The sequence below is a fragment of the Eufriesea mexicana genome, unplaced genomic scaffold (assembly GCF_001483705.2).
Source record: "Eufriesea mexicana isolate 0111107269 unplaced genomic scaffold, ASM148370v2 scaffold22, whole genome shotgun sequence".
NCBI lineage: Eukaryota > Metazoa > Arthropoda > Insecta > Hymenoptera > Apidae > Eufriesea > Eufriesea mexicana.
The window spans coordinates 705,828-733,793 of NW_016908212.1; the positions used below are offsets into that span (position 1 = coordinate 705,828).

Consider the following 27,966-nt stretch of genomic DNA (forward strand, 5'->3'; position numbering starts at 1 on the left):
TTATTACCGTCGAATCGAGGGACGGTACCATTTCGCTCTGCGAAATTGATCGTTTCGAAGTCCGAGGAAGCGTCGATTAATTTTCGAAATTGCAGCAGGAACGATCGAAATCGTTCGACGCTGAGGAATCGCTACTTGAGTACGCTCGGCAGGCGCGGCCGACGAAATTAGAAACGAAAAAGGAAGGAAATCACAGAGAGCCGATGGGAAAATTGATAGAAAGGCTTTAATGAAAATGGCGTGCATGCTGGCCGATTTGAAAAGGTGGGTCGGTATCGATGATACGAACGGTTCATTACACGGTCGCGTAACATCGAGTAGCGAAGCGGAAATGCGAAATATCGTGCACGACCAGCGTATTCTGGCTGTGCTATGTATATATAGCCGTCGCCACATCCATCATGAAATGAATATTTTACTTAAGCCGTGTGAACGACCGAGGCTTAACATTGCAAATGATGGTAAGCACGTGAAGGCCTAGAGAGCGGTACCGTTCGATGGTTTATTATGTTTGTTCGGTTAATAGGACTTTTCTTTTATGTAATGTAGGAATATTGGGCAGGCAACAGAATGAGTGATGTGAATATAAAAATGATTTATTTTAAACTAAAATTTATTCTAAGATTCAATAATTCTTGGCTGACTTTAAAATACACACTGAATCTTTCACATCCTTGCACCCTTATACAAACCTTGCACTCTGTCCTCTTTCATACTCGGGCTTTGCTTCTCAATCATACTCTTTCCTCGGTGAACCAAGTCCTTCCAACACATGACGCATTCATAGACTTCCACTCTCGTTTATCGCACTCGGCTCTGTCATAAACATCCCTTACATTCGATCCTCTTGCACGTGGTCGCTCTCGTTCTAAGCTCAAACACTCTTGATACTCTTTCAGAGCCGTACTCATTCCATTCCTACAGTAATTAATCCTTAAACGTCAACGAGGATCGAGCTAGCAATGTTGATAAATGTAATATTCGAATGGAGAGGATTTTTCACCTTCGAGATTCACATCTACCGGATAAATCGCGTATCTCGTAAATACGATAGCTCGTGTTCGGTGGTTTCCTTTAAACGCAGTTTATAGTATGGAGCATGAGATTTTAGGAACGGAAAGAGTAAAGTGGTAAATAAGTACTGTTATCTGAAATAACCCCATTCCACGTTGCGGCATGAGCAGTCGTTTAGATAACAGCCTTCGCTATTTTTCAACTTTGGGGCAATGATTTTCCTTCCGGACGCGCGTTTGCTTACACCCGTTCGAAGTTATTTCGCAAATTTTTACGAGAAACGTAACGCGAATATGCCACGAGCTATTTCCCGGACTAGTAAAAACAAAAAGTCCTCGGATTTAATATGCTAATGTCGCGGCGAATCGCGCGAAAGTTCGGCAAGAAACTGTTATCAAAAACATCCTCGAACTTTCGACCGGTCTCTCAGGGCTTTTATTTTCTTTTCAAGCGGCAGCTCGGCTTCATCTCTATTTCATTAAAGGAATGGAAGTGGCGAGCGGCAAACGGGATAAAAATTATCATTTCACGAACGGATTTGCGCGTCGGAAAATTGGAATCGGCTAACCAAGCTTCAGACGATGCGTTCCAATTCACTTTGATAAGGATTAACTCGATTACTTCAATACGATTTACGGATTAATCCGCGGCGGTGTACTCGTTTCAGTCCAAAGGTTAAGTAGATCCAGCGAGAGAACGGCATTCTGTTCGAAGAATTATGCCTTAATTCGATTCGTCCGCGTTTCATCAGCTGGAATCGAGTATCATCATCAAGAGCAAACAGTTTAACAGTCTAATTAAAACGATCGACCGAACGACTTGCGAAAATACGTATTCCCGAATGAATTTATATTTATCTCGGATTTAATCAGGATTATTTAATTACTCGTTATGCAAACAAAAATGGCTTGCTATTTTTGTTATTACAATACGTAAACAATCAATAACTGGAAATTTGCAATTTCGCGAGTAAATAAGCTCTTTGGGAGATCTTTATGAAGATATTCGTATGTACGAACGCTAAAAGGGAAACTGGGAAATTTTGAATACACAGCGAAAATGAAATTAACGTGTTAACGATAATCAGGTTTTTAATAGGCTTTTTAATAAGCTTTTCGTATTTTGAATGGAAGAAATTCCAAATCGAATTCTTTTTCTTCCTAATTCTACTTAATTATGAACAAATATCGTGAGTTTATCGTTTATTTTTAACGTATATTTTATATATCTTTGGCAGTAGTAAATTGTTCTTCTATTATATTACACTAACACGCTTCTCTTTATCCATCATCTAACATGGGACTAAAAAACTCAACAAAACCGAACTTCGTCATATTTTCCCCCGCAATCTGTATATTTAAAAATAAGATTCTCCGATGTACCGACGTGTAAATAAAAAACTGATTTCAAAACAGCTTTCGAAATAGGTTTCACAAACTTTCCCTGTAATTCGGTTGAATCTGTAATCTACGATAGAACTTGGATTATCGCGACCAAACCATTCCATTCTCCCAATATTTCTTACCCTCGTGTAAACCCAACTGCATCATACGAAATAACGAAAACGTAGATCTACGAATATTCCAGTAGTCCTAGAAACTTAATATCTCGGTAACTCGTCGAATATAAAAATGAAAATGAAGAAAGTAGCTCACCCCTGGCGTATTAATTACTTCGCACTAGAAATCCCTGCTCTGCGCAATAAAAGGAAGAAAAAAAGAAAAGGAGATAAAGAATTAATCTGTCCGCGTTCATTGCTATTCACTCGCGATATAAATTCGCGTACATACATGCTACTGATGCAACTGGGTTAACAGGGAGTTCGATAATCGCGATTTTACTGCACACGCGAGGTACTCACCAGTCCATCGCACTTTCTGGGACAGACGCACTTGGCCTCGCCGGTGCTGTCGCTCTCGCACTCGGCGTAGAAGTCGCACTTCTTGTTCTCGCATCCATCTGCGAACAAACAACGAAACATTTCCAATTAACGAGCAGCCAGCGTCGCGTTTCCTCGTTCCGTGCTAGCAATCCGAACGATCTATCTCCGCTGGTAATTGCCAGCGAGCAAAAAGCCCGGCAAGACAGACCATTCGTCACCGCGAATTCGTAGGAGCTAGCCCGGCTCGAAATCTCAGATGCCGCGATATCTCGCGCGTGGCCGCTAATTCACCGGGCTATCCCGGGCTGAATTGTTTAGGGCGGCGCGAGGGTTCTTCCGTTTCCGTGATTCCGGGCATCGACGCGCTCGCAAAGCAGCCGACGCCACCCTGTTGCGGACCCTCTGGCCGACGTTCAACCCGGCATTAATAAAGATTCCCGCCCGGTATTTGCATAACTGCATCCGTTCCGAGGGAAATTATCTGCCGGTGTGACTGCGTGTGGATCCGGAAATCGGGGAACCGAGCGAAGGAAGAGTAGTCGGGGGTAGCAAAAGGGTGAATAGATGGAAAGGGAGAAAGAGAGAGAGAGAGAGAGAGAGCAACAAGAAGCGGCAGGACGTAGACCCATTGAAGTAGGATTTGCAGTCGAGAAGTTATCTTTAGAATTCATTGAAATCCGAGAGGAAAGGGGCATCGGCTTACCGCTCTCTGTCTCCCTCTATCTCTCTCACTCTTCGGCGACGTGTCGATGATGCTACTACGGCGGAGGGTAACAAGCCTTGGGAGAACCCTAACCCGGGATAGGAGGATGGGAGACGATGAGAGAGTAGCTTCTAGCTTTCCTCGGTCGCGATACGAGAATCCCGTCGCTCCTGATCGGTATATACTGCTAAAGTCAGGCGCCAAGGATAGGGACGGGTGAGATCCGTGGGGTGGGTGGGCCGGTGCCGCATGCATATGCAACGTGCATGCCGTGGGGTAACAACTCATAGAATTTCAGCGAGGAGCGAAGTCGCCCGCGCCCCGTGATATGCATGGAACCGAATCCCGGCAGTACGTTTCACAAGTTTCACGCGATTTTAAACCATGCAAATTATCCAAGGGCCGCAGCGCAGGGTTCCGGGGAATTCGGCACCAACCGACGATTCGACGGGATTTCTTTGGCCGAACCTCTCGAAACGAGCGGTTACTCGAGTCACGAGGCGGCTTATGAGAAAAGTTTAACTCGATCTCTCTGTGGCGAACGCTCATCCGGCCGAAGATCGAGGAAGGTGCTCGCCACCTAGTGGGAAACCTGCTTTCATCGCGGCTTCGTTGCTCCACGGTGTTCTTCGATCTCTTCCTAATCTCGTCATTTTGGATTTTAATTTAGACACCGTCGAAATATAGAATCCATATCTTCGATATTTTTTGTCTTTCTTTTACTCTGCGTTGCACGATTAAAGATCAAATTAATCATTTCGTTGTTTAACGAGAATTGGAATGTATGGTGGGAAAAATGTATCGAGTGCAACATCGATCAAAGACTATAACGATAAATTGTATCAAATTTATCGTATTCGAATAACGCGTGATAATTATAACTATTAATATAATTATAATATAATAATTAATAATACTGTTATTAGTTAGGTTGATAATTGGAACATCGCAGAGATATGATATTCGCTGGAATTCCAAATAACTGTCAATGCAAATAAACTCGAGTGGCACGCAACAAAGTATTAAATAATTAGTTCGAGAGATTAAGTAGCAAATCAGACCGATAAATATTTTTACGTGGCGTGATATTTAAGCTTGGCAGAGAGCGTAAGCCATATCGTTACAAATATCCCGCATAACTAGCTTTGTCAAAGATCTACCGATAGCTGAACGTTTAAACGAGATTTCGTTTCGGTTGCGGACTCATTTGCATAAAGGATTTCTCAGTAAACATGCAAATACCGTTAGCGAAAAATTCTTAAGGCACAAAGGCTCGCGGTTGATCAGCATGCAAACACGATTATGATATCGAGGAGGAGGTTGGATCAAAAGGTTCAAACATTGTATGCAAATTATTCTCCGGTGGATCGATTATTTATAAGAAACCTCGAACCCTGTTGATTTCGCGAAGAAAGAGCAATCTCGTGGTCGTAGGTCGAATCTAATTGTTCGAGCCCCGATATAATGAACTCGATATAATGAACTCGGCCAGTCGGAGTCGATCGTTGGTCGATTTTCTTACTTCCCAGCCGCCTCGTTTCGTAATAAAGTTTCCTTAATTATTTACCCGCTACCTTCTTCCTAATTGTTCCGCTTTGCCTATCGACCGATGCTCGGTCGACGAATTTCGCGAGGAAAAACCATAATCGTCGGACGTTTCGGCGAGGAAACGAAATTTTAAACGAACCAAGGTTTCTCTAACGACATACAGTAAAAAGCTAAATTATCCCGGGTACGTTTGTTAAATGACTGCTCGCTTAAACGAGCCCCTTGGTTAATCTATTTTCGAATCGTTTTGTAACGCCGAGACAATTATCGATGATGATTTATTCATATTAGTCGATCCATAACGCTTGTTTCTATGATTAGATATTTAACGTCTCCCGTAATAGCTCGCCCACCTCGTTTGCATAATTCTAAAATCATTTCCCACGATCGCTCGCTCGACGGCTTCATTTGGAATTTAACCGACCAATTCATTTCTCGTCAGCGAATCAGTACGAGTAGACAGGTCTCGATTTCTTGTCAAAAAGCTGACGTCATGCCCATGGTTATATTTCGAGTAATAAACCATTGTATAGATATAATTTAATTAATTGGGCTATTCGAGCTTCCAAATTGATGGATGCACTACCATAGTTGGTTTTTAATTGAAGTTCTATATATCCTGTCTGTCGGAAACAAGATATACAATGATGCAGATTTATTAGTTCAGGATAGTAAAAATATCGCTTTAAAAAATAATTCAATCGTTCGATTACGAAATACGTAATCGATACATTACGGTAACAACAGCGAAGAATATATACAGGATGAGTCAATAAGAGCGACAACCAGTAAAATGATACATTCCACGACCTACGATAAGGTAATATTTTACTAACCATGAATTTCGAAAGCAATTTCCACGAGAGGATACCAAAACAAAAGATTCGCGTGAAAAATTTATTTATTCATCCAGTAGATGGCGAGTCATCTGGATAGTCACTCCTATCGACGTACCCTATATATTTCTCCCATTCGAATGTGAAATTTCTAAGTGTCGCACAATGGACAGCTGCAAAACGAATGATCCAAAATTTAGTTGAATACTCGGAAGGGTATTAATTAAAAATAGCGTAATACGTCCACGAGAAGGTGGATTATGGGAATCGGGGTTGAAAATTCTAGGGTATTAAAGAGCACCCCATTTCGAGGGGATTGGTACTCACTGCAGAGTCCCTGGTAAAGCACGCGGATCTCTCGTCGATGTTTACAGCCCTCCAGGCGAAGCTTACACTCGTTTCCGTAGCTGATGCCATCGTTGCCGCAAACCGGCTGAAATTCCGCCGGACAGGTTGGACATTCGCAAATCGCTGTGCCATTGGTTTCCGCGCAAATCGCGCCCCACTGACAGATCTGCAAAAGAAATTCCTATCAGCTTCGCTTTTTCCCTTGGACATTTTCGATCCCAAACGCGGCGATTCATTTCATTTCTACGTTTTTTCTCTTCTCCGTCTCCGTCTCTCTCTCCATTTCTCTGTGTTCCGAACCCAGAGAAAAACGCGAGATTAATCGCGGTGGATCATCGTTTGCTTTTTTCATGCCTCACCTTTCGGCGACAGCAGCCTCTTTGTCGTAGGTTTTCTCGGCTAGTCGTTCGCGCAAAGCTGATAATTTATCGCTCGCGATATTTTATCGCATCGCGAAATTTACGCGCTACTCTAATTCGCGGGATTTAACGTAAATCGTCCCAGTGCTTTGCACAGGTCGTCGCTGATTCTTTTTTCCTCCCGCCTTTCCGAAGCGCTCGTCCCTCGAAAGGGACGACTAACCAAGCGTGGATACGATCAATGGAAAGCACGATTCGATATAACAATTGCAGATCATTTTGGCAGGATCGCAGTTTTAGCGAAAATTTAAATATCGAAATCTTCTTTGGATTATTTAATAAATTCGAGACTGACGGTGATACGCGTATATCTTACAAAGTAAACCGATCTTACGAAGGAATTAACAGGAACGTTTGAAAATTAAGGTCGACATGGATTCAAGCTAAAGCAAACAACGAGCAATTTAAGCTGCAAACTGCGAGAATATTTTCGCGATAAAAATATAGAATATATCAACTCGCAAGATAAATTTTACAAGCCATCCCGAATTTAATCTGAACTTCATTCGACGAATATCTCAGCATTTCGATACGAATATACATAAAGTACGATATATCTTTATCATCAACGCCTTTGATTACAGCAATTTCTCCTCGTTCTATAATCCTCTTTTCGAACAGCGTTATCCACATAAGTTTTGCAGCTCGTTATTTATTAGTTCGATATATATCTCGAAGCAATGTACCCATATTTCATATCTATGTAGGGATACCTTTGATTGACAAATATAGGGAATAGGAGATGTTGTTTTATTTTAATATATGTTTATTACGACCTAAATGAGACTTAGGAGTAAAGGACTCCGTAAAGGACTGTGTGCAAAGGACGTTCACGCCGGCGTGTACCACCGGTGGCTTACATTCGAATGTTCCATCAGAACAAAAGTTTAGCATAAACTTTTTATTTTCGTGATATCTCTTTTTTAAATTGACTTACACCACTTTTAAAATAAACAGTCAATATATTAAAATAGTAGCTCAGGGTGCTTGAATACACGCGCCGTCCTACAGCGAGAAACACAAAAATCAGCGCCAGCGTGAACGTGTTAAGACAGCCCTTGCACCCTTATTTATACCTACTCTTCCATATGCATGCTTTCTTTCTCGTTCATTCGTCTCCCTCGTGATCTGGCCCAGGTGGACCAGGTACTCCAAACACTCAGACGCATTCCTAACTCTCGCTCCTCGTTCACACTCGATACAATCATAAATATCCTTACACGCTGTAACTCGTCCTTCCACGCACACCCCAGACGTCACGCTGAACGTCACCCTTCGAGAGTGAATCTAGACTGCTGTTTATTGTCCATCATCAGCTAGATAGATCCAAGTGTTCCCTCGCATTCTCTCTCAAACCCTGTCATCTATTTTCCCTTCCTCCTATTCTCCCTCAAAAAGAACAAAAGGGAAAAGAAATAGCCGAAATAAACTGACCATAGCGATTCAATTCCTTGGACAATTTCTCAAAACAAGAGTCCTTCCTCCCGTTTCTCTAACTTAAGCAACACTGAGTCGAAACCCCTACATCCGCGCCTCGATTTTCGTCACGTCGCGCGTTTGTTTACTCGTTCAAATATTTGCCACTGTTCCTTTATGTTTCGCGTATCTCGCACCTGGAGCATAAACTCGACTGACCTTCTCGGTGCAGGGGCCCATGGAGCCACAGGTGCCAGTGTACGCGACCTCGATGTTGGTCTTCGTTAAACAGGCCTGTCTCTTCAGCTCGCACAGCGACATGTACGTCTTTCCCCCGCGCGCGCACACCGGTCTCATCACTTCTTCGCATTCTGGACCGCACTCGCAACTCGCAATTCCTTGTCGGTTGATCACGCACTGCTCGTAGGGGCCGCACTTCGCCTCGTCGCACGGATTGATTCCTGCACAATCACGCAGATTAAAAACGTCCCCTCTTACCGAGCCGTATCGCCAACCCTCATCATCGAGCTTTCTCGTTTACGCCGGGGTAACAGTGGGTATTACGAAACGTTTATTCCGCTTGGAACGTTTCCGCTTCTGAATCAGGACGAGGGTAGCCGGTGAATGGCTCGACGGTGGTGACGGGCCGAGACGAACCGCGAAGGATGTTGCTGTTTGATTTGCAGATTTTCCTTGGGAATATGGAATTTTCGTTTGGGTGGAAAGTAGACAGCGATTCTCGCGGTTGCTGTCGGTGTTAGGGCAGACATTTGTGTATGGATCGGGTTTCGGATTCGGCTATTCTTTTCACGGAGGGTTCATCGTTTGCAGAGAGGGTGGAGTTTATTAAGGACTTTGGTTCGTTGGATTTAATCGGTCTTTGGTAATGATGGCTTTGTTTCGTTCGGCATTTAATCGTTTCTATGGCAGCAATTATCGGACTAATTTTGCCACGCGATCCGACTTTGTTCGTCCTAAGTGCGGGTGAAACCGAAGTCGCGATAAAATCACAATGGCGCTTTCCAAAATACGAAACTTAGCAATGCGGTCGTGCTGTGTGGCATTTAAACGATTAAATCTGAATGCCAACTTGTTGACTGATAAATATCGATGATCTTGCAAACGAAACCAATCCGATAACGAATTTTGTCTTCCTCGCTGGCTACTGTAACCCCGTAGTCAAAATTTGGTAATGTTAACTATTTTAATTCTAATTATTTTTACGACACGAATTTAATCATCGTCGGCAGTGTAGCCATTGGAGATCGGTAGTTCTATCCTCGATAAGTTTATCAAAGTATAACGACTCGTGAGACAAACTGTCGTGTTCAACGTGCGTCTGTATAATGATGCATACGTCTCCGAGGAACGTGGACTGTTGGTAGGTGAATTTGAAATTACCTGAGTTGCATGCGCCATTGTAGACCTTCCTGAGCGATAATCTCGATCTGCAAGCTTCCTGCCTGAGGCTGCATTCATTCGAGTATGTTTTACCATCGCTTCCGCAAACTGGTGCGAACTCGATGCCGCACTGCTCGCCGCAACGACAGCCAGGTTGCCTCGACTCGTCCAGCTGACAGATTTCCGGTTCTACGCACTCCACGTTACCGCAAGGATCTGGAAAATTAAATTGCGGTACGTGCTGCTTCAAGTCACGTTCAGCTCGTACGATGAAGACGTGCTGTTAGTCAAACGACTGACACGGTCGTAAATTCTTGCGTGTCGAGTTAACGCGAGCAACGCGTGTCTCGTTCTCATTCTTGCTTTCAAATGAACTCTCGCCTATTTGCTCTACGAATTAGCCGCACTGGCGATGTTTGCGAGGCTTAAAATAAATCGCGAGGCAGGTCAACCATGTGCACCCGAGGGTTTCTTTGCTACGCGATAGCAGAAACTCCAAGCTTTCCTCTTCCAAACTCGACGACATTTTTTGAAACGTTGATAAGGTAAACGGAATATCGCGAAAATTAACATATCAAATGTATCAAAGTCACGTGAAATTTATGACACACCGTGACACACCGATTTCTATTAAGAGCCTTGTCCTACCCACGTACCATAAATTCTTATACCTAAAACCTGTTCTATACCTGATGAATAATATATTCCACACTGAGGTCGTTTCATAACAAACCTGTCATAATAAACATCGGTCAATTTCTATAATTTTCCTAGCTGACGATCGAGAGTCGGGTACAAGGGGTTGTTATTCGCGAAGATGCTGAAGTGAACCGAGTCCTCGAAAGATCAGGCTTCCGTCGCCATTGACGGACCATAACAGCCACTTTCGCCAACGAATTAGGGACGAGCTAAAAAGAACCGCAGGAGCGAAATTTATATAACCGCTATACAGCGGTTAGCACGGGCGAGTTGGAGTCAGATTGATAAAGGCAGATAGAAAGAGCCCGATGAGAAGTGTACGCGGTCTCGCGAGCGGAGAAGAACACGGGCGGTAAACGGGGCGTCGGGAGAGGGTGGTGGAGCTCGAAGGGGGTTACCGTGGCACAGGTAGAAGCATGGCTGCGCCGAGATTAATCTTCGCCCTCGAGGAAGGAAGTTGGATTCCGTTTCCTGTCCGTAGGCGGTAGGTTTCGACCTTATAGCAAGGCTGACGCGGCAAGTTCCCGGGGCGGTGGTGTTTCTCGGGGTTAGTTCGAGTTACAGCCCAGTGGAGCGGCTAACCTTCCGCAACCACCCTCGTTTCTTCCTCGTGCGCCGTCAGTTTAGTGGCTCGTCCAAGAGTTGTAATCGAAGTCCCCCACCCCCTTTCCCGCCACGCAAATATTCCTGTACAGCTCATGGCTGTTTCGTTTTCGCCACGGCGTACCCACCCCCTGCAGCCCTCCGTAAACGATAATTTATGGCCCGCTAAATGCAAGGTATGATTCCTTCTTTCGCCCACCGTCTCTCGACTGTTGCATTTTGCCGAGGTATTCCGCGACTCGAAAGGGGAAAGATCGGCGTAGTGTTTATTAGTACGAAGTTACAGAATGCTTGGAATATTTATTCCGATATTATCGCTGGAATTACTGTTCAGTTCATGGAGAAAATTGTTTTGATGTTTTAGAGTAATGACGTTTTATTTTCACTCGAAATATTGTTTACAGTCAACAAAAACATTTCACGCATCATAGTCATCGTTTCTTTTCATAGTTAGTAGAATGTCACTAAGAATTTAATACGGAATCAGAAGGAACAAAACGAAATGAGTATACTTAAATAATAAATTTTAGGTATAAAATCAGAAACCTTTTTTCCAGTAATTATGCAATTTACTATTACATTCGCTAAATAAGAAATGTTATTTATTAATAAAATAGTAGATTGCACCGTTAGTTTATATGATTTTACAATGTAGGTAATTTGATAGGTTTCATAAATTACGTCGTTTTTGTTTTTTAGACGTCAGGAAACAAAAATGTAGCCCTAAAGTACAGTTAAGTTAGAAAGGTTATTCTAAAGATTATTAATATTCCTGGGACGCTGGGGCCCCATTTTCAGATCTACCAGTACCAGTTTTCTTCGGCAAAAGCACTGCTCGAATGTTAGGCAGATCACCACCTTGAGCAATTTCCTTGGAAACCTTGGTTCTATCGGATACGACGTTTTATATGTTTACCATTGATACATACCGATAAAAGATGAAAAACAAGAGAATAATTCGCGAATTTTTGTATATCTTTTACACTCTGATCTTTTCGCCGTTTCCTTCTCTATGCTAGATATTCGAAGAGAAACTTATCCTTTAACTATGCACAAGATGTCATCCGTTTATTCTATTTTTTAATTGTAATCCACGCATCTCGGAAGGCAAAGAATATACAAAAGTTGGAGGAAAAAGGAGCCATTTCGTTGCTTAACTTTTGTCCATGAGTAAACTTTCGACGTGTATCTGAAATTGTTAGAGGTAATACGTGTTTCTCATTGACGAAACTAATTGAAAAGACACGGCAGCGAGTTAGCCCCACTTGCATAACGTAATTCTAAAAGCACTTAAATAAACAGGTGTCCAAAGTTGAACAACTTTAAACTTGAACTAACGCGGGGAAAGTTTATTCCTCAATTTGGGATCGCTGTTTCGAACTCGCGTGTACTCGTGTTTTCTCTTTTCCGCAATGGAGAATTACGTTGATCAACACGCCTAACTAGCAAACTTTCGGGTACAGGTACGATATATCTCAATTTACCATTTATACGCCATTATTTCCTCAGTCATCGCGATTGCCCTCGAATAGATCATCGTGTCACGCGAATGCTGCAAGCGTTTTTGAACCCTCTTTATCCGAGAATCTCCGCCTTTTTTCGAATACCACCGCGCGACCTCGCCTCAAAGACGGCGAACCACGGACCCCTAAGCTGGCGCTCCAGCTTTCCGCCACATTACCCTGATGCGAGTTTCTTTGTACCATCATAGGAGCAGTTCCAAGGATCCTCTGTATCGGCGTCTGTTCGTCGTTATCCAGAAAACTACGCCGCGAGTGCGCGTAACGATGTCGCTTTACGGTGCACACGCGTCGCAGTTGGCCACTTTAACAAGAGGAAACAAGACGTTCCCCTCGGGTTCAACCCGTTGCGCGCGTTTAACCAGATATTTTCCTCGGCAGCCTTCTGCGATAATTTCCGAGCTGGCCAGAAGCGTCGATTCGTCTTTATTCAAATTTCCACGGTGGCAATTTTTCCGCCACGCCATCCGGCGAATATAATTCAGCGGTAAAAGACAACGGAGCGGGCGGCATTAAAACAACATTGAATATAAAGCGACCGCGGGAAGGAAGAAAGGGGTGGCAGGGGGTGACGCGGACGAGAGAGAAGGTAGAACGGAAAAAGATCAGGACAGTCTGGCGTCACTTGAAACCGTAAAACCCCTCGTAAATTGCCTTAAAGCCCTTCGATCGTGGACAGAGTGCGTCGAGTCCTCGATTCTCACCCCGTTCCAACCCCCGAGCAAATTCGTCGAACAAAAGCCATCCGGACCGTCGATAAAAGTGTGTTTAAAATTCCCGCGTCGCCGCGAGGCAATTGTTTTTAAGTCCGTCGCTAAGAGCCGCCACCCCCTTTTCCCACCCCGTTTTCCCGCCCCCGGGAGTCGATCTTCTTTCCTCGCCTTCTCTCACTGTTCACAACGGCTGTCTCCGACGGCAACATCGGCCTTGTCTAATCTTCCGAGTTACGCGAAACTTTCTACGTGGCCTGGCTACTTTTTTTCCACACCCCGTCTCCGACTCCCTCTTTCTCTTCTTCTACCCGTCCACGATCTTTCTCTCTCTCTCTCTCTCCCTGACTCTCTCTTTCACGAGGTTGTTCATCTTCGCCGTGCATCCGTGACCTCCTCGCAGCTCTCGCCACGCCGCGCGTATTTTGCATTCACGCGGAATAACTTTCAGAAAGGAATAATAAGCGGTGGAGCGGAATAAGAAAGAAGTTGTCCGGGAGGGTAAGTGGCGGATAAAGGGAATTGAATTGAGTTTGGTCAACGAATTGAAAGATCGCTAACTTCCCTCCGCTCGTCGCGTTTCACAGTCTGCATTCTTATTTTGCGCTTCGTTATTGTTCCGGACGGTTTATCCTTTTTACCGGCCGCCGCCAGGCTCTTCCTCTGTTTGCACTTTTGCCAGCTGGTCGGGCAAAGCACACGGTTTCCAACGCGTTTAAACGACATTTAAATATTCTCTCCTTGCACGCTGCAAGCGTTGAATGGCCGAGACGGGGGTGAACGGTAATTCGCGGAATAATAACAAACAACTTTCGGGGCGGAAAGTTCCTTTCTGTTCAGAGAAAACAGAATAAATGACGGGGATTTCGCTTAGGTTTTAGTACACAGGGTGTTCCGCAAGCCGGCGCGGGATTTGAAAGTTCCGCGTGCCTTTGTGAATCCTCGTTCATTTCAATAAAATCGGTAGTTGCGCATTGCCGCGGCGGCAATTCTACGTAACTTCACGCTATTTCGAAAATTTCGTAACTTCAAATATGTTCGAAGTTTACTTCAAATTTCATCGGACGGGAGCCGCAACCTCGTTACGCTTTTCTCCGTGGTCGACAAATGAAACTCGACTGCGGCGAACGCGAGTGAAACGGAGTCCATAGGAATTGCTTACCAAACTCGGATTTACCCTTTCTTTTGCCTTTGCAAATCACCCGAAATTGCAAAAATGGTTGTCAAACGATCCATGGGAACGGTTTCTATTTTCTTCCCTGTCAAAGAACATCTCGTTCGTCGCAGAGCCATAGAACGAGCCACGGGATTCGTGGGATACGAGGAGAAACGTTAGGAGCATCGTCGAAGGGAATTATGCTCACGGAGCAATGGCTGAGTTTATGTTAACAGCGGCTTGGCGGTCGTCTTCCGCTCATCTGTACTGGCAGCAAGCCACTTTCGTTCGATCTGCGGCATCCCCGAAGTGTACAGGAACCCTAGCAACCCCTCGGTGGGCGAACACAGGAGGCGACGGTAGTCACTTAGGCTGGAGGCACGTAAACATAAGCGCGTAAGAGCATCCGTTCCAGAAGCAGCGATGGTAATTTACGACGGATGGGTACGGGGCACAGAAGGCTTCCTGGGTGGTCTGACTCTCGTGCATGGTGCGTCGTAAACGGGCTACTTTGCGAGACGAAGTCGCTGCGACGGCTTGTTCGACGCTGCCTCGTATCAAAGAGGCCGCTCGCAGCACGTGTCGTTGGTGAATTATAAGTGATTACGCGGATGAATGCAGATGGATTCCACGCCGTCCTACGCACAGATGCGGCGTGCATGCTGGGATTCGCGGTTTGATTTCGTTACCATGCAATTTCAGCGTAACCGTTTGAGGATAATTCATATTTCAGGCCAGCCCTTTTCAAGGGAGTCGAGATGTATATGTACAGTACGCGACAAAATGATAACACGGTCTATAACTGCCAGCGTTTTTCGAGTAACTACAGAGCGATATGTCATGGCAAAAAGAAAAGGAGGAATCGTTTGATCATAAATTAAATTTGATTTTACAGGGAAAGGTTAATACTATACAAGCAGTTGATAAAGATTTTGGAAAAAGACTGCTATCTTTAGAATAATTTCGTAGAAATAGGAAAAGTCGATACCTTTTATTTATTTATTTCATAAATCAGAAATGGTAAGCAATCTTTGCTTCCAACTTCGTATTGATCGCATGAAAATACATTTTTCCCTTCCATTTTTAGAAAGCAAAATCTCGTTGATCTATTTCATTTTGTCAGCCATTTTTCACATATATAAGTAGAATTTATCGAACGAAATGTAAACTGCAGTTAATATTCTCCCGTATTATTAAGGATCGGGCACGCTGTGTGAGTACATATGTGAAATATGAATACATTGGATTAGTTTCAAGAATATTAAAAACTACTGGCTGTATAATATTATTTTGTCGCGTATTGTATCTCATCCACGAGACTGTACGATATATTGGACAAGTCGCGACATTTCCAATGCGGTATTTCTGAATGACGACTGTGATGGAAAACCATCGGGTACTTGTGAAGGGGTAGAAAGAGAAAATTGTTCTGACAGAGAAAAATTGCAATGGGAAAATAGAGTCTAGGTTTGGAGTTGCTTTGTCAGTGCTGTTTCATCCTGTGACGAGATCCTGAAAGTAGTTCAGTATGCACGAGACTGCTCTAAGTGGCAGCAGTTCCGTGGTTAACTGGATTCGTGAATATTTAACTGGAACATGCTCGAAAAACAATACATCAACCGAAATTACTCGAAAAAATTATTCACGGTACATTTTCCCATATTCCGGAGTATTAAAATAAAAATTTCATCAATGCATATTTATCGATGAATCAAAATTCAACGTTCAGGTCTCGCGTATTAAGTCACGACGAATGAAATATGTACAAGGGTCATCAGATTTCTTGTACGTCTCAATATTACACGTCACGTATCTTGATTTATGTACCGTGCTAGACCTGGTAATGACGATAACCATGCTGGTAATTACGAAAGCTATATAAGTCGTGTTGAGGAGTTATATCGAGAAGAACGTGAAGAATATATATTTACTTAACCCTTTCTCAACAGACGCATTCTCCGGTGTGGTTAGGTAGCATATCTTCATTATATCAATGCATATCTTGTTTGCCTTTCCGGTAAAAGAAATGCATTGAATGCCTAAAATGCACTTGATTTTTCGAAAAAGCAATTTACATGGTCCCGAGTATATAAATATACTTCAAAGACAAATCCGTCTCTTCCCTCCACTTCATTCGTTAATTCACTCTCTTCCTCTCGAAACGAGAACCCGCCGTTTCGTTTGTCTCGAAACAGGCACTCGAACGATCGACCGACCGGTCCTCGAGATAAATCGGATCGATGCAACGCGTCTCGAGCCTGTTCGGCGCGTAATACGCCGCGGGAATCCCTCGAGTCGACTAGTGTGAGAATTTAGCCGAGCCCATTTCGAAGGAGCCAGCTTCCTCGGAGCTAACGTTTCGTAGATCTGCCCCTTTCCTCACGGAAGACCCTTATTTCGGCACAGTGGAGCGTGAAGAAAACGGCACACGCCCGCCTCCATTTCGGATCTGGATATTCACGGAGAAACGAGCTAAAGCGAATTTCTCCGGCTGACGGTGGAAGGGGTGGGAAAGGGGCCAAAAAAGAAACCGAGCTTATCTCTCAAAGACTTCTGTTGGAAAGGTTACTTAACGATCACGGCGACTGGATAATTGTGGAATTAAACAGGACGAATCACGAGGTCGTGCCTCCAGGCGAACCATCGCTGTATAATTAAAAGTAATTAACAGCACGGCGGCGGCAACGACGGGTTGTTTTAATTTTATGACCAAGGAAATCGGTTGTTAGCACTTGCAGGGTTATTCCATGGCGGAATGCTGGAATTACGTTTATCGTTGGAATAGTATATTCCGTCGGTTATGACGAAACGAACTATATTAGCAGTTTTCTATTTTATCGCAAAAAGCGAGATACTACTTTAACTCTTTGGGGCACGCTGGGATTAAAAGGGTCCCACCACTTGGATGCACCGTAATGCACGGTGGAACATTTTTAGTCCCACCTGGAAATATTGTAATAGCTGCATTCGCATAGGTTTGTATTGGTAATATCTGAAATTTCTATGCAACATGGGTCTATTTTATTACCCAAAATCCCGTGCCGCAAAGAGTTAAGAGAGACTTAATCGCGACTGCGAATTTTCGACAGTTAATGTCTCGGAAAGGTGTTATTAACGTTAGACCAGGTGACGCGACGTCAAAGTTTCGATTACGAATTATCCCGAGATATATAATAAAGTCACGTACTATAGCTACACGTTGAATTTCTGCAGGTATAAATATCTCTTTACCATTCGAGAAGATGAATTTAATATTAGCAGTATTCCGTAGTCCGGCTGTCTTTTATTTCACGAACGATCAAGACTAAACGCGACGCCATTTGTCGGCCGGACGGAAACGAAGTAAGTTTGCCTTTATCCACCAGTTTCCTTATCGGATCTCTCGTACACGGCCTGGAAGATTAATCCTTTTCAACTGCATCACGCTTTCGCCAAGTTTTCCACGGGATTCTCGCGCGTTCGACGACCAATAACGCTTTCTCTCCACTCTCTCCTCCATCTCCATAGTTCAATAACATTAACACCGGCAGAGAACCCGACATACTTTTAATCGCGAGACCCAGCCGCCATGCTTTATCGCGTTTCGCGACCCCTCTTCCAGTTGCACCCTCGCCGTTAGCAACCTCCACCGGCGCTGCTACTTTTCAATCATTGAAAAAGTTCGTCTGTCTCGAAAACTCATTTCCCCCCTCCTCGCTCCTTTTTTTCTTCAATTTACCCCCGGGCCAATCGTCCCTGACAGCGAAGGTAGATCGCGGGATGGGTACGGAGAGGGTGACGATCGAAAAGTCTCGAAAGTTTCGAGCTAATTTGATTTATCGTCGCAGCCACTTGAGATTCGCGACCCAGCTCGTTCCACCCCTGACTCGGCGTCCTCGTTGCCGAAGAAATTAGGAGGGGTCAGGGATGGGCTGGGCCGAAGGAGAAACGAGCCACGATCGGACCCCTGCCATCGGAATTTATTATTGATTTCGCCGTCCCACCGGCGGGGAAAGACTGAATACGATTGATAAAGGACACTCTTGACTTTCTTCCTCTGCCTCGTCTTTTATTTCTCCCTCTATCCGTGACTTTCACTTCGATGAGAATCGAAGCGGGAAAGATGGAGGCTCCTTTGGCCGTCGGTTTCGCCAATCTTTCGAGCATCCTCGTCATCGGTTATTATGTTTCATTGTTCCCTCTGCCGAGGGAGAAGCAACCAACTGATTCCACTTCTCGCGGAATTTCACCGGCGGGCTACTAATTTTTCGTCTCCCGTTCTTTTCCACTGGGATTCGTGTCGAGGGTGTTATGATTAAGTTCGAAGATTACGAGATTATATTCGTCGTTTTCGCCGGAATTTCCACCATTGATCTGACGGTGTTTACGTTGTTTTGCCAATGTGGGCTAGTTCAATGGAGGTTTCGTAGGTATTTATTTTACCACAGCACAGAGAGCGAATATGATGCATGTTTGACTCGGTATTCTGATTTCGACTTCTATCCGTCTCGTGTCTCCTTTATGGATTAGAGGTTTGTATGAAATTTACGTCTTTCTGCACTGATAGAAGCTTAGGCCAATTCGGGCCTGTATGTTCTTCGTTTAATGATTCATAGACTCCTATTATATAAATAAAATAGACTCCCATTGACTCGGGATGCTCGGTGCTTTTGGGAATGAATGTAGAGAATGAACAAGCGTAATAAAATCAAGGAATCGATTTTACGTCGGAACAAATTTAATATCCAGTTTCGTACGGCACGAATCCAGCTGCTCATTAACGCAGGCTTTGCAGACGTGCAGCAATTCAACGCATCAAAGTGAACGATTGATCGAACTATCTCGAAATACGCTACTGAAAGGATTCGAATGCTACCTAACATCGCGAACGGATAATTTCATTCATTAGACTTAGGGAAACGACGATTCCCGAGCATGCTCCTAACCGCCCATAAATTCTCATAAACCTCGTAATTGTGCAACATCCCTCGGCCAACTATGCGGCGTGCAGGCAGCCAGAAATTTCGTTTCGATTCGCGTTTACCTAGCTATTTTCTGGTGCTCGGTCTCGCCGAAGATCAACAGCAATTACATCGCGCGGAGATCGTCCTCTGGGGATGAAACGCATCGATGTTCCCAGCGTTCGTTAACCGCGGCCTGCGATTACCGCCACGTTCGTTCGAAGAATAAGAAGCGCCGGAAGAGATGCCAGCAGAGGCGGCGGGTGGACTTGCCTAATCCTAAGTAAACGTCGCCACCTTTCCTCGCAACTACCTGTCTGATCAAACATTTGTCTTTACCACTCGGTTGATTAAACGCTTGCCGAGTTTATACCGCGTTAGAGCCGCCGCGTCGGCGACTGGGGTTGGACACGGGGCGAATAGGGTTGGACAACGGATAAACAGTCGGGTAGGAAATCTGAAGGGCACGAAACTCGATCACGCGGATTCTGACACAGGAGGGCCGGGAACAGGAGGTGTCGCGACGCGAGATACGCGGAGAAGATAAATAAGGGGCTGCCGGAAAAAGGGGTGGGCGAGATGAATAGGATAGAGAGGACGGGTTAATAGAAGAGGGTGTGGAAAGGGCGGAAATCAAAGGACAGATGAAAGGAAGAAGATCGAGGATGAGTCGGAATGCGGAAAATTAAAATAAGGGGGACAAAAGAAGGGAGAATAGCCGTGGCTGAGTGCAAAGGGAAGAAGGGGGCGGGGAGAGGCGTTGATTAAAGGGAAAGGCGAAAAATGACGAAATTCGTTTATACGAGAAAATTTAATCGAACGTGTCGGTGTAATATGAACGTAATACGATCATGATCTCGGAGATGGAAATTCGATTAGGGTCAAAACGCGCGGCTCAGAGGGCGAAGATATTACTCAGCCGGGTAGAAAGCTGCGGATAAACAAAGATACGCCAGGGAAAACGTGTATCGTTCCCGGAGAGAAAATTATAAGCGAAGAAATACGCGTGGTCAAAGGTAAGAAGGTAAAACGTGCGATGTAAGTGAGGCAGTAAGAAAGAAAACTCTTAGGAACTATATCAAAGAAAGCAAGACGAGCGAGAGGGACGCGAACAAAGGGAAAATTAGATAAGAAACGGAACCGATGAGTATAAAGAGATGAACACTGACAACCGAGAAGGAACCGAGGGGAAGGGAAAGAATACGTTCACGGCAAGAAGAAGCTCGTCTTTCATCCCTCTTTGTTAGTAGAATTTTAATTTCAAACGAACGAGACAGGCCGCGAGAGAGGAAGAACGAGATTCTTCTGGTCGATGGAAAAGGATCGATTTGCTCGGAACGAATGTCGGATACGCGTTTCGTTCGACTGGGTCGTCGATTGCTTTCGAATTTACTCGCACGATTCGTGCTTTCTTCCCTCGGTGAACGCGCGTGAAAAGGATTTATCGCGTATTTACTCGAACCTACACGTGTGAGAAACGTGATTGTCTATGCCGCTCGAACCCCGCTAATTTATCACTGTCTCACCCTCGATTTCGGCCATCGTTGCGGATTCTTACGATTTCGCGTCACATCCCCGATCTCTTCCGCGGCGGGTTCAACGCTTCCCAAACTCTCGTCGGTCTTTTCGTTTAACTCGTCGCTACTTTTCGATACGCCATTCACGGACAGCGTATAAAACGGCTGTTGATTAATTCCGACGTCAAGCGCACGTGCACACGCAAAAATTAAGGATTGTTTTTGGATTTAAGGCTTTTATCCCGGGTCTGAATGGCGCAGGTTTTACGCCATTGTGTTTAATCAGTGATTCTCGGGATTAGCGTTCGTCGAACAGGCAAAGGCGTGCATTGTGCTTGACAGGATGGGAAGTTTATTGGTCGAAGACTACAGGACAAATAAAAAGCGATGCAGCGTTTAATCCGCCAGGTAATAAAGGGGTGCTGCCAATCGCTACGATACCGTTTTCCGAACATTTTATTTCGATTCGTGTATGCTTTCTATGTACTAAAATTCCATCGATTGCGCGATAAAGGGAAGCTGATATATTCAAATTCATTTAACGAAGCCATTTATTACAAATTTGAAGAAATCCCGTATAATCAACGATACGTCATCCCAAGGTTTTCGCACGTTGCAAAATTCACCCCCGACTCGTCGTTTCTACCCCAAATATTCCCCTGCGTGGAAACAAATACCCGGAATTACACGGCTATTAAATTTGCCGCCAGACGATATTCGCGCACGCGAAGAAAATTTTCTTATATTCACATTCGGGAAGCAATTTAAGCGGAAGGGATCGGTTTTCCCGGGATCGCGATGCGATTCATGCTCACGGGTTCCGCGAATAAGAATTCCAGCGATATCATCGGAGCATACGTAGAACGTCGCGAATGTAAACGAACGCATCTGCCCGGAAGTAATCTCGATCGCGTGCATAAAGGCGCGAGTAAATACGTACTGACAAACCCGGTATTTAAGCCTCCGCTCGACTTCGATTCGGCAAATATTTGTCGTCGCTGGGTTCGCCGGATTATCTCCGAGTCCGGGCACGCTTTCGCTTTCGATAAATAACCGAGCCCGGAAACGCGCGTTTCTTAGACATGTCTCTTGAGTGTTTACGGGCTGGCTACCGGTCTTCGTCGCCATCGTTCCAACCCTCGGGGGTCGATATTTCTTCGTTCTTTCGGTTAAGTTGCGTTTAACGATCCATAATTACTCCGCAAGAAGAGGAGACGGGTTACCGTGGAAAATGGAAATTTAGCCGAGCGATAAGAGAAAAGGGGTTCCGTTCAGGCACGATTTTTAACGAGACGTAGTTAAGGTAACTTGAAGAAGGAATTTTTGGCGTTTTCAGGAACGATCGGAAATCGCGAATGTTGATAGGTGCTTCTGAATCTGGATATTCTTCGAAGTTTTATTCCTTGCAAGTTAAATAGTTCGAGTAACCGAGATTAAGACCAAGTTTGAGGTTTAACCGTTTGAGTGCCAAGATTTTACGCTTCCTCTGCTTCGCTCGAAAAATGTCAGCACTCTAGGCTGCCAAGCCTACAATCGCGACACGCTCGGTTTCTGTCTAATTGGAGTAATATTACACTTCGTAGGCGTACACCTTTTTATCCTTATAAACAACGGATGTGACTGCTTATGCTCAGAAGGATGTCAGAACAACGCTGAATTGAAAGAATTACAACTTGTCAAGGGGTTATGATGCAAAGAAATTCAGTGGAAACGATGGAAAAACCGTATAGATGTTCATTAAACGGATGAACGGTTAGAAGTGGCCAGTTTAAAGCCACGCAAGTCACAAGACGTCTCCAGAAAACGGGAGACAAAAGACAAAACGCAGGGGATGAGATTGTTCCCACATCGCTAGGATGCAGAGTTTATTTTAGTATTTAGTTTTTAACTACAGCACAATTTATCGTATATAAGCAGAAAACAGTGCAATAGGCACTCAATTCACTCTCGGTTAATACCGTCTGTGTTTGCTTTAGAAAATTCGAATTGATATCCTGCTTTTTAAAGGATTAATATGAAAATTGAATTTTAATTCCAACACTCCTACGGGACCAACCATCCTGTCTTCCTAGAGCGATGAACTCGACACCAAGTTCGACTGTCATCGAACACGTTTCCTCCTCCGAATCGTTGCTCGCGTTAACTTAGGCCAAAGCGGAAGACAAGGGAATCGCTTGATCGCGTGGCAGACGAAAAAGTAGATACTCACCGCATTTTCCATGAAACGCCATCGTGATATTAGCACCCTTGACGCAGGCTGCCCGGTTCAGTTCGCAAAGAGACGAATAGTCGATCCCATCTGTGCCGCAGACAGGACCCGATCCCTCGTGATCCCCCAAATTCGGACAGGATTCCAGACACTCGCAGAAAGCCTCGCTGCCATCTCTGCTTCGCACGCATTGCGAACCCTGGGTACAGTTCAGCTTAGCACATGGGTCCTTGATTTCTGTAACAAAAATCGGTCGTGTCAATCGCTACTCGAAGAATCGAGAATGTCCTTGGGAAAAGTTCGATTCGAAGAAACTTTCGATTCCTTGCTTGCATACCCCGGGTTACACCCTTGCATCCCTGTAGAACGCAACGTGCCACGCGATAATCGTGCAATAATGACCGGGGAAAGAATAATCGTGGAAGCGACAAAAAGCGTGGTTCAAGAACGATTTGACGGACAGGAAGGATCCAGTTTAATCGATAATTCTTTTCACCGACGCCACGGTTGTTCCGGCATCAAACGTAATTACAAACCGTAAACACGGAGCGCGCCGGAAAGCGACGTGAAATTAAATCCGCGCGATTCACGATGAATAAAGTATCGCCTAGCGAGGTGGGATTTAACCGGCGTGATAAAATACAGCGTACGAACCGTGACCGTGCGCGTCTCTCTAGCTGCTCCTTTCTTCTCCGGGATTTGAACAGATAAAAGCCGTCCGCGAATATTCAGCCGCGGCTAAGCCGGTGAAAATTTTTAATGGAACCGCGGCGAAGGAACAGAGAGCGGTAAGCCCAATTAAAATATTCTCCTCATTCGTCGTGGCCATGATGTCGTGACCCTGTTTCCGGCGAAACGACAAGGGACACGAGTGGCGAAAAGAAATTGGAGAAGGAAATAGCTTATTCTCGCTAAAGCGAACGTGAAAGCGATTTATTCCGCGACGCGGACAGAGGGTTGTTTGAGAGCAAGTGACCATGCTTTCAAAGAATCGTTTATTCGATTTTCTGGCGAAATTTTTCACCCTCGAGTCTATAAAGGAGACACCGCGTGACTCTTTCAGTGAGATCTGTCGCGTGATTTCTCGTTGAAATAAGAAGCATCGCGTCGATTGATATTTTTAGGGCAAAAATACGATTGGTACGCGTGTGTGTACCTTGTTCATCAATTTTCCAGGGTGGACGCGGAATTATATTACCGGTGAAAAATATTAAAATTGAAAGATTATTTCGATCCAAATGGGAAATAATTAAATAAAGAATGGAACGCGTATTTTTGATTATACGTTATTTTCAAAAGTTCACAGAATCTGCCGTATAATTATTTCATGTCGTATCTTGTTCCTTTCGGGAACAAGAATTTTAAAATTTGACTCGCGAAATTATTCGCCCGAATATTCTATTTCGCAGGATATTCGCGACACTTTTTCGTCTTTCTTCCCGATCTTCGTTACGAGTTCCGGTGGATACAAAATCCAGTCCCCTTGACCGAGGCAAGAACATGGAGTGGTCTAGGCGTCGCCGTGTCGCTCGTTATCTACATTCAAGTACCTTTTGGAAAAACGTAGCAGCACTGGGATATCGTCAACACGTCGCACAGTATCAACACGGCTTTCCCTATCATTGTTCGTCACCTCTTCCGGCTCCCCTTCTGCAAATCAAACCGACTACCATTCATCTCGTCGTTGTTACACCCTGCGTTTCATCAGGCGTCCTCCTGTTCGTCTTTGAAAACGAGGGACAGTGGACGTTAAATATACACGCGAGATCTCCAGTCTCGGGAACCTCGTGAATTTGTACCGAGTATGCAATACGAGAAACGAGCAAACAATCGGTTAATAATTCCTTAAAACTTGTTTGTATTTACTACAGGAATCCAGTGTCCCTTCTCACGCTAACAGGAAGGATGTAAAATATTAAACATATTTTTGGAAAATGCAACAAGTATAAATGAACTAAACGAAGAAATCTAAATCAAATTCTTTCTCCTCCAATTTTGTAGACGTTATTTTCATCATTTATTGGTTCTTACATACCTTGCGTCGCCATATTGAGCACATTTGACATTTAATTTCTATTTCTTTCGCATACGACAAGTAACAACAGTACGAAAGTATCAGGTGGTGGATTATTGTCACTGCAAAGACGTGACTAGCACCCGAGACTAGTCGTAAAATCCTACCTAATCCACTCGCGAACATCACCCCTTACGACAACGAGGCAATAACGGTATAAATCTCAGGTTAATTTCTACGTAGATCGGGAAAACACCGTCACTCGACGATCGCCCCGATAAATCATTCGGACAACGTTTAACCTCGAAGGCGATCAAACTCGTCACGATCGTCAGTCGTTGACGATCGGCTCCGTTCAGCGCCGATCGTCAGTGGTGGCACTAAACGTTTGTGCCGCCGTCGAAAGCTAGTAGTTCAGCCGGATAATGGATCGCAGCCTCGTTTGCATTCAATAACTCCCGTCCCGGTGTATTTTCGATTTACCATTCACCGCAACCCGATTATCGTCGTTAACGCATTTAATTCGCCGGCCACTCATCGTCGCGCCAGTCCCGATCGATGCATTATTAATTATCGGTATGACAAAAGCAATTAGCGATCGGTTACCCGACGCCGGATAGGAGGTGCCGTTCGATTTGTCCCCTTTCGCCCGCGCAATCTTCCTAATGGAACGAATTTTCCTAATGTAACCGAGGCTGAACCTAATAAATCGGGATGACGAGAGCCCGTTCTTCGAGATATCCCACCGAGTCCCGCGCCGCCATCGCTGGAATTTCGTCCAACATTTTCGTGGTCGATGAATGAATTTCACGCCGCTTCGGAAATTTTCAGCCCTGGATTATCGCAACCACTTCGCTCTGCCTGAGCTTTTTACCTTTTTCCTCATTATACACGCAAAGTAGTCGATTGAAATTTTAGGGAGCAGATAGATATAGCGAGCAGGAGGGAAGAAATTTCACGTCCTCGTGTAATAATTAATACACGCGGTGAATCGTAGGTAAAGAGAGGGTGATCATTTCTTCGAAGCCTTTGGAAATTGCTCGAAAATGGGGTAAACAGTAGTCGAAAATATTATTTCGACGACCGAAAACAATTTTCATTTCGCGTTTGCCCGCTATTTTTACACGTTCGACTGTGCGATCTTCGTTTGAATTAAACGAGTTGTTTACCATTCAAACAATGCCTCTTCCGTAGCCGACCGAAATATTTCTAAACATTTCTGCGAATGCATCCCAGCCGCGTGGACCGCGACGAAAACACTTTCCGGGAATAGGTATTTGTACGGAAAATATCTTTAAATAAGCACGGAAGAAGTTCCTGGTGCATTCACCTGCAACGGTGGTTGAGAAGAAATTTTGATAGGATCAATTTGAAAGTTAAATCAGGTTGAAGTTAAAAATTTTCACGCAGTTTATTACTTTTGCGTCTGAACTGCGAACGAACTTCCCTTACATTTTCAACCCTTAATTATTCAGTCCCACGAATGAATTGTACAAAGCGTCGGTGAATAATTTAGCGTTGCTCATAAGCACGTAAAACGGAAAGTAGACGGGACTGCTATTCGAATAACGCTGGGCGAATATTTTTCCATCGCTCGTCCGCTCTCCCAGCAGCGGATAATTCGAATGGCGTTAAATTTAAGTAGCGAAGAATACAAACAGCGTGTTTAAATGAGGAACCCTCCGGAAATTTCATCGCACGTTGACGAGCCAAAACGATCAATCAGTGTTTAAATTGCTATCTCCTTTTTCCCCCATTTTCTATTTTTCCCTTTTCAATTTTTCTTTTTTTCCTTTTCGGTCGCGTGGATCCAACGTTTAATCCGTAGCATTCGTTCGTTTAGCGGATGGAAGATTAACATTCCCTATAAAACTATCGAGCGACCGGTTCGGCGAACGAAATAACATTGGATATCAGTTAGTCGCATACCGAATAGAATCGAAAAGCCAGCTTAATCGAGCACGCGAACCAATCTTGTACGAACGATGGCTGCTGCACGCTCATGGAAAATTGAATGATCGACTCTGAAATGGTGGAAAGTATGGCGACGACCTTGCATTAGACATGCGACTTGTGTCCTCCTTGTTATATTTGGAGTCACCATTTTAGCCGCTATTGATGCGACAGCTTAGAAATTCCGAACGTCTTAAAGTTTGGATCTACTCGCCATCTTGTTCAACTCTTCTATAGCTAATGTCACTATTAAAAACCCGAGTCGAATTTATTCACATTTTTGCTAAAAATAAGATTCGTCTCTGGGGTAAAATTTATTGAGAATAATTGTAGAAAAGCGAAGAACTAATAATTACGACAGAAATTTGTATTACATGGAAATCGCGAGTTCTCCACGGTCTACCCTATACAGAGACAATAATTCTCCGCAATTTGCATAACTTCCCGATTCTTCGCATATTTGGATACTCTTGAAAGTAATTCGTTTGTCAGAGATAAATACTCAGTATTCCGTTAAAGTCCTATTTCGTCGTAGAGAAAAATGAATGTGCACCTAAGCACCCGCTGAAATTTGCAAACACAGCGTCGCACGATAAGCCAATATTCCCGTCATCGGCATGCATCTTTCCGCTTTATAATTCGCACGGGAAAATATCCATCTTGAGTACGAATATCGGCTCGGTTGCGCGGGGGTGGAATTTCGGGGCAGGAAAAAAGCTCGTCAAAGTTTCTCCCTCTCGTTTCGTCCAGACTCTGGCCACAGGGTGTAACGTGATATCGTAATTAATAATCCATTTTGCCGGTTTTTGCCGGTGCACCTGACCGTCGCAGCTTGCCGCACACCGCTTACGGATAATTTATTATCGGCGAGCACCGCATTACCCCCGTGTACACCGACACCAGGTCGTCGAAACGTCTGTCAAACGTCGATGGCCGTCGCTCGGGCTCGCTGTTTCTTTCCGTGTTATCCCTGCGACACGTTCACCCCGTCACCGTAATTTAGTCCATCGGATTTTTCGCTACGTCTGTGCGTCACGGTTACCGTCGCTATTATGGCTTTCGGTTGCGTCCTCGGACG

At 44.5% G+C, this 27,966-nt stretch overlaps 1 protein-coding gene across 1 annotated transcript in view; it reads right to left on the reverse strand.

Moving 5' to 3' along the window:
- LOC108553334 (agrin) overlaps window positions 1–24,969 on the reverse strand; it is a 42,971-nt gene extending 18,002 nt beyond the window's left edge. The window contains exons 1-6 of the mRNA XM_017908205.1: window positions 24,957–24,969; window positions 22,922–23,158; window positions 9,568–9,783; window positions 8,386–8,627; window positions 6,311–6,497; window positions 2,876–2,973 (exon numbers count right to left, since the gene is read on the reverse strand). Of these exons, the coding sequence (XP_017763694.1) occupies window positions 2,876–2,973; window positions 6,311–6,497; window positions 8,386–8,627; window positions 9,568–9,783; window positions 22,922–23,158; window positions 24,957–24,969 (993 nt within the window). The remainder of the gene's footprint in view (window positions 1–2,875; window positions 2,974–6,310; window positions 6,498–8,385; window positions 8,628–9,567; window positions 9,784–22,921; window positions 23,159–24,956) is intronic.
- Between the last annotated feature and the right edge of the window lie 2,997 nt (window positions 24,970–27,966).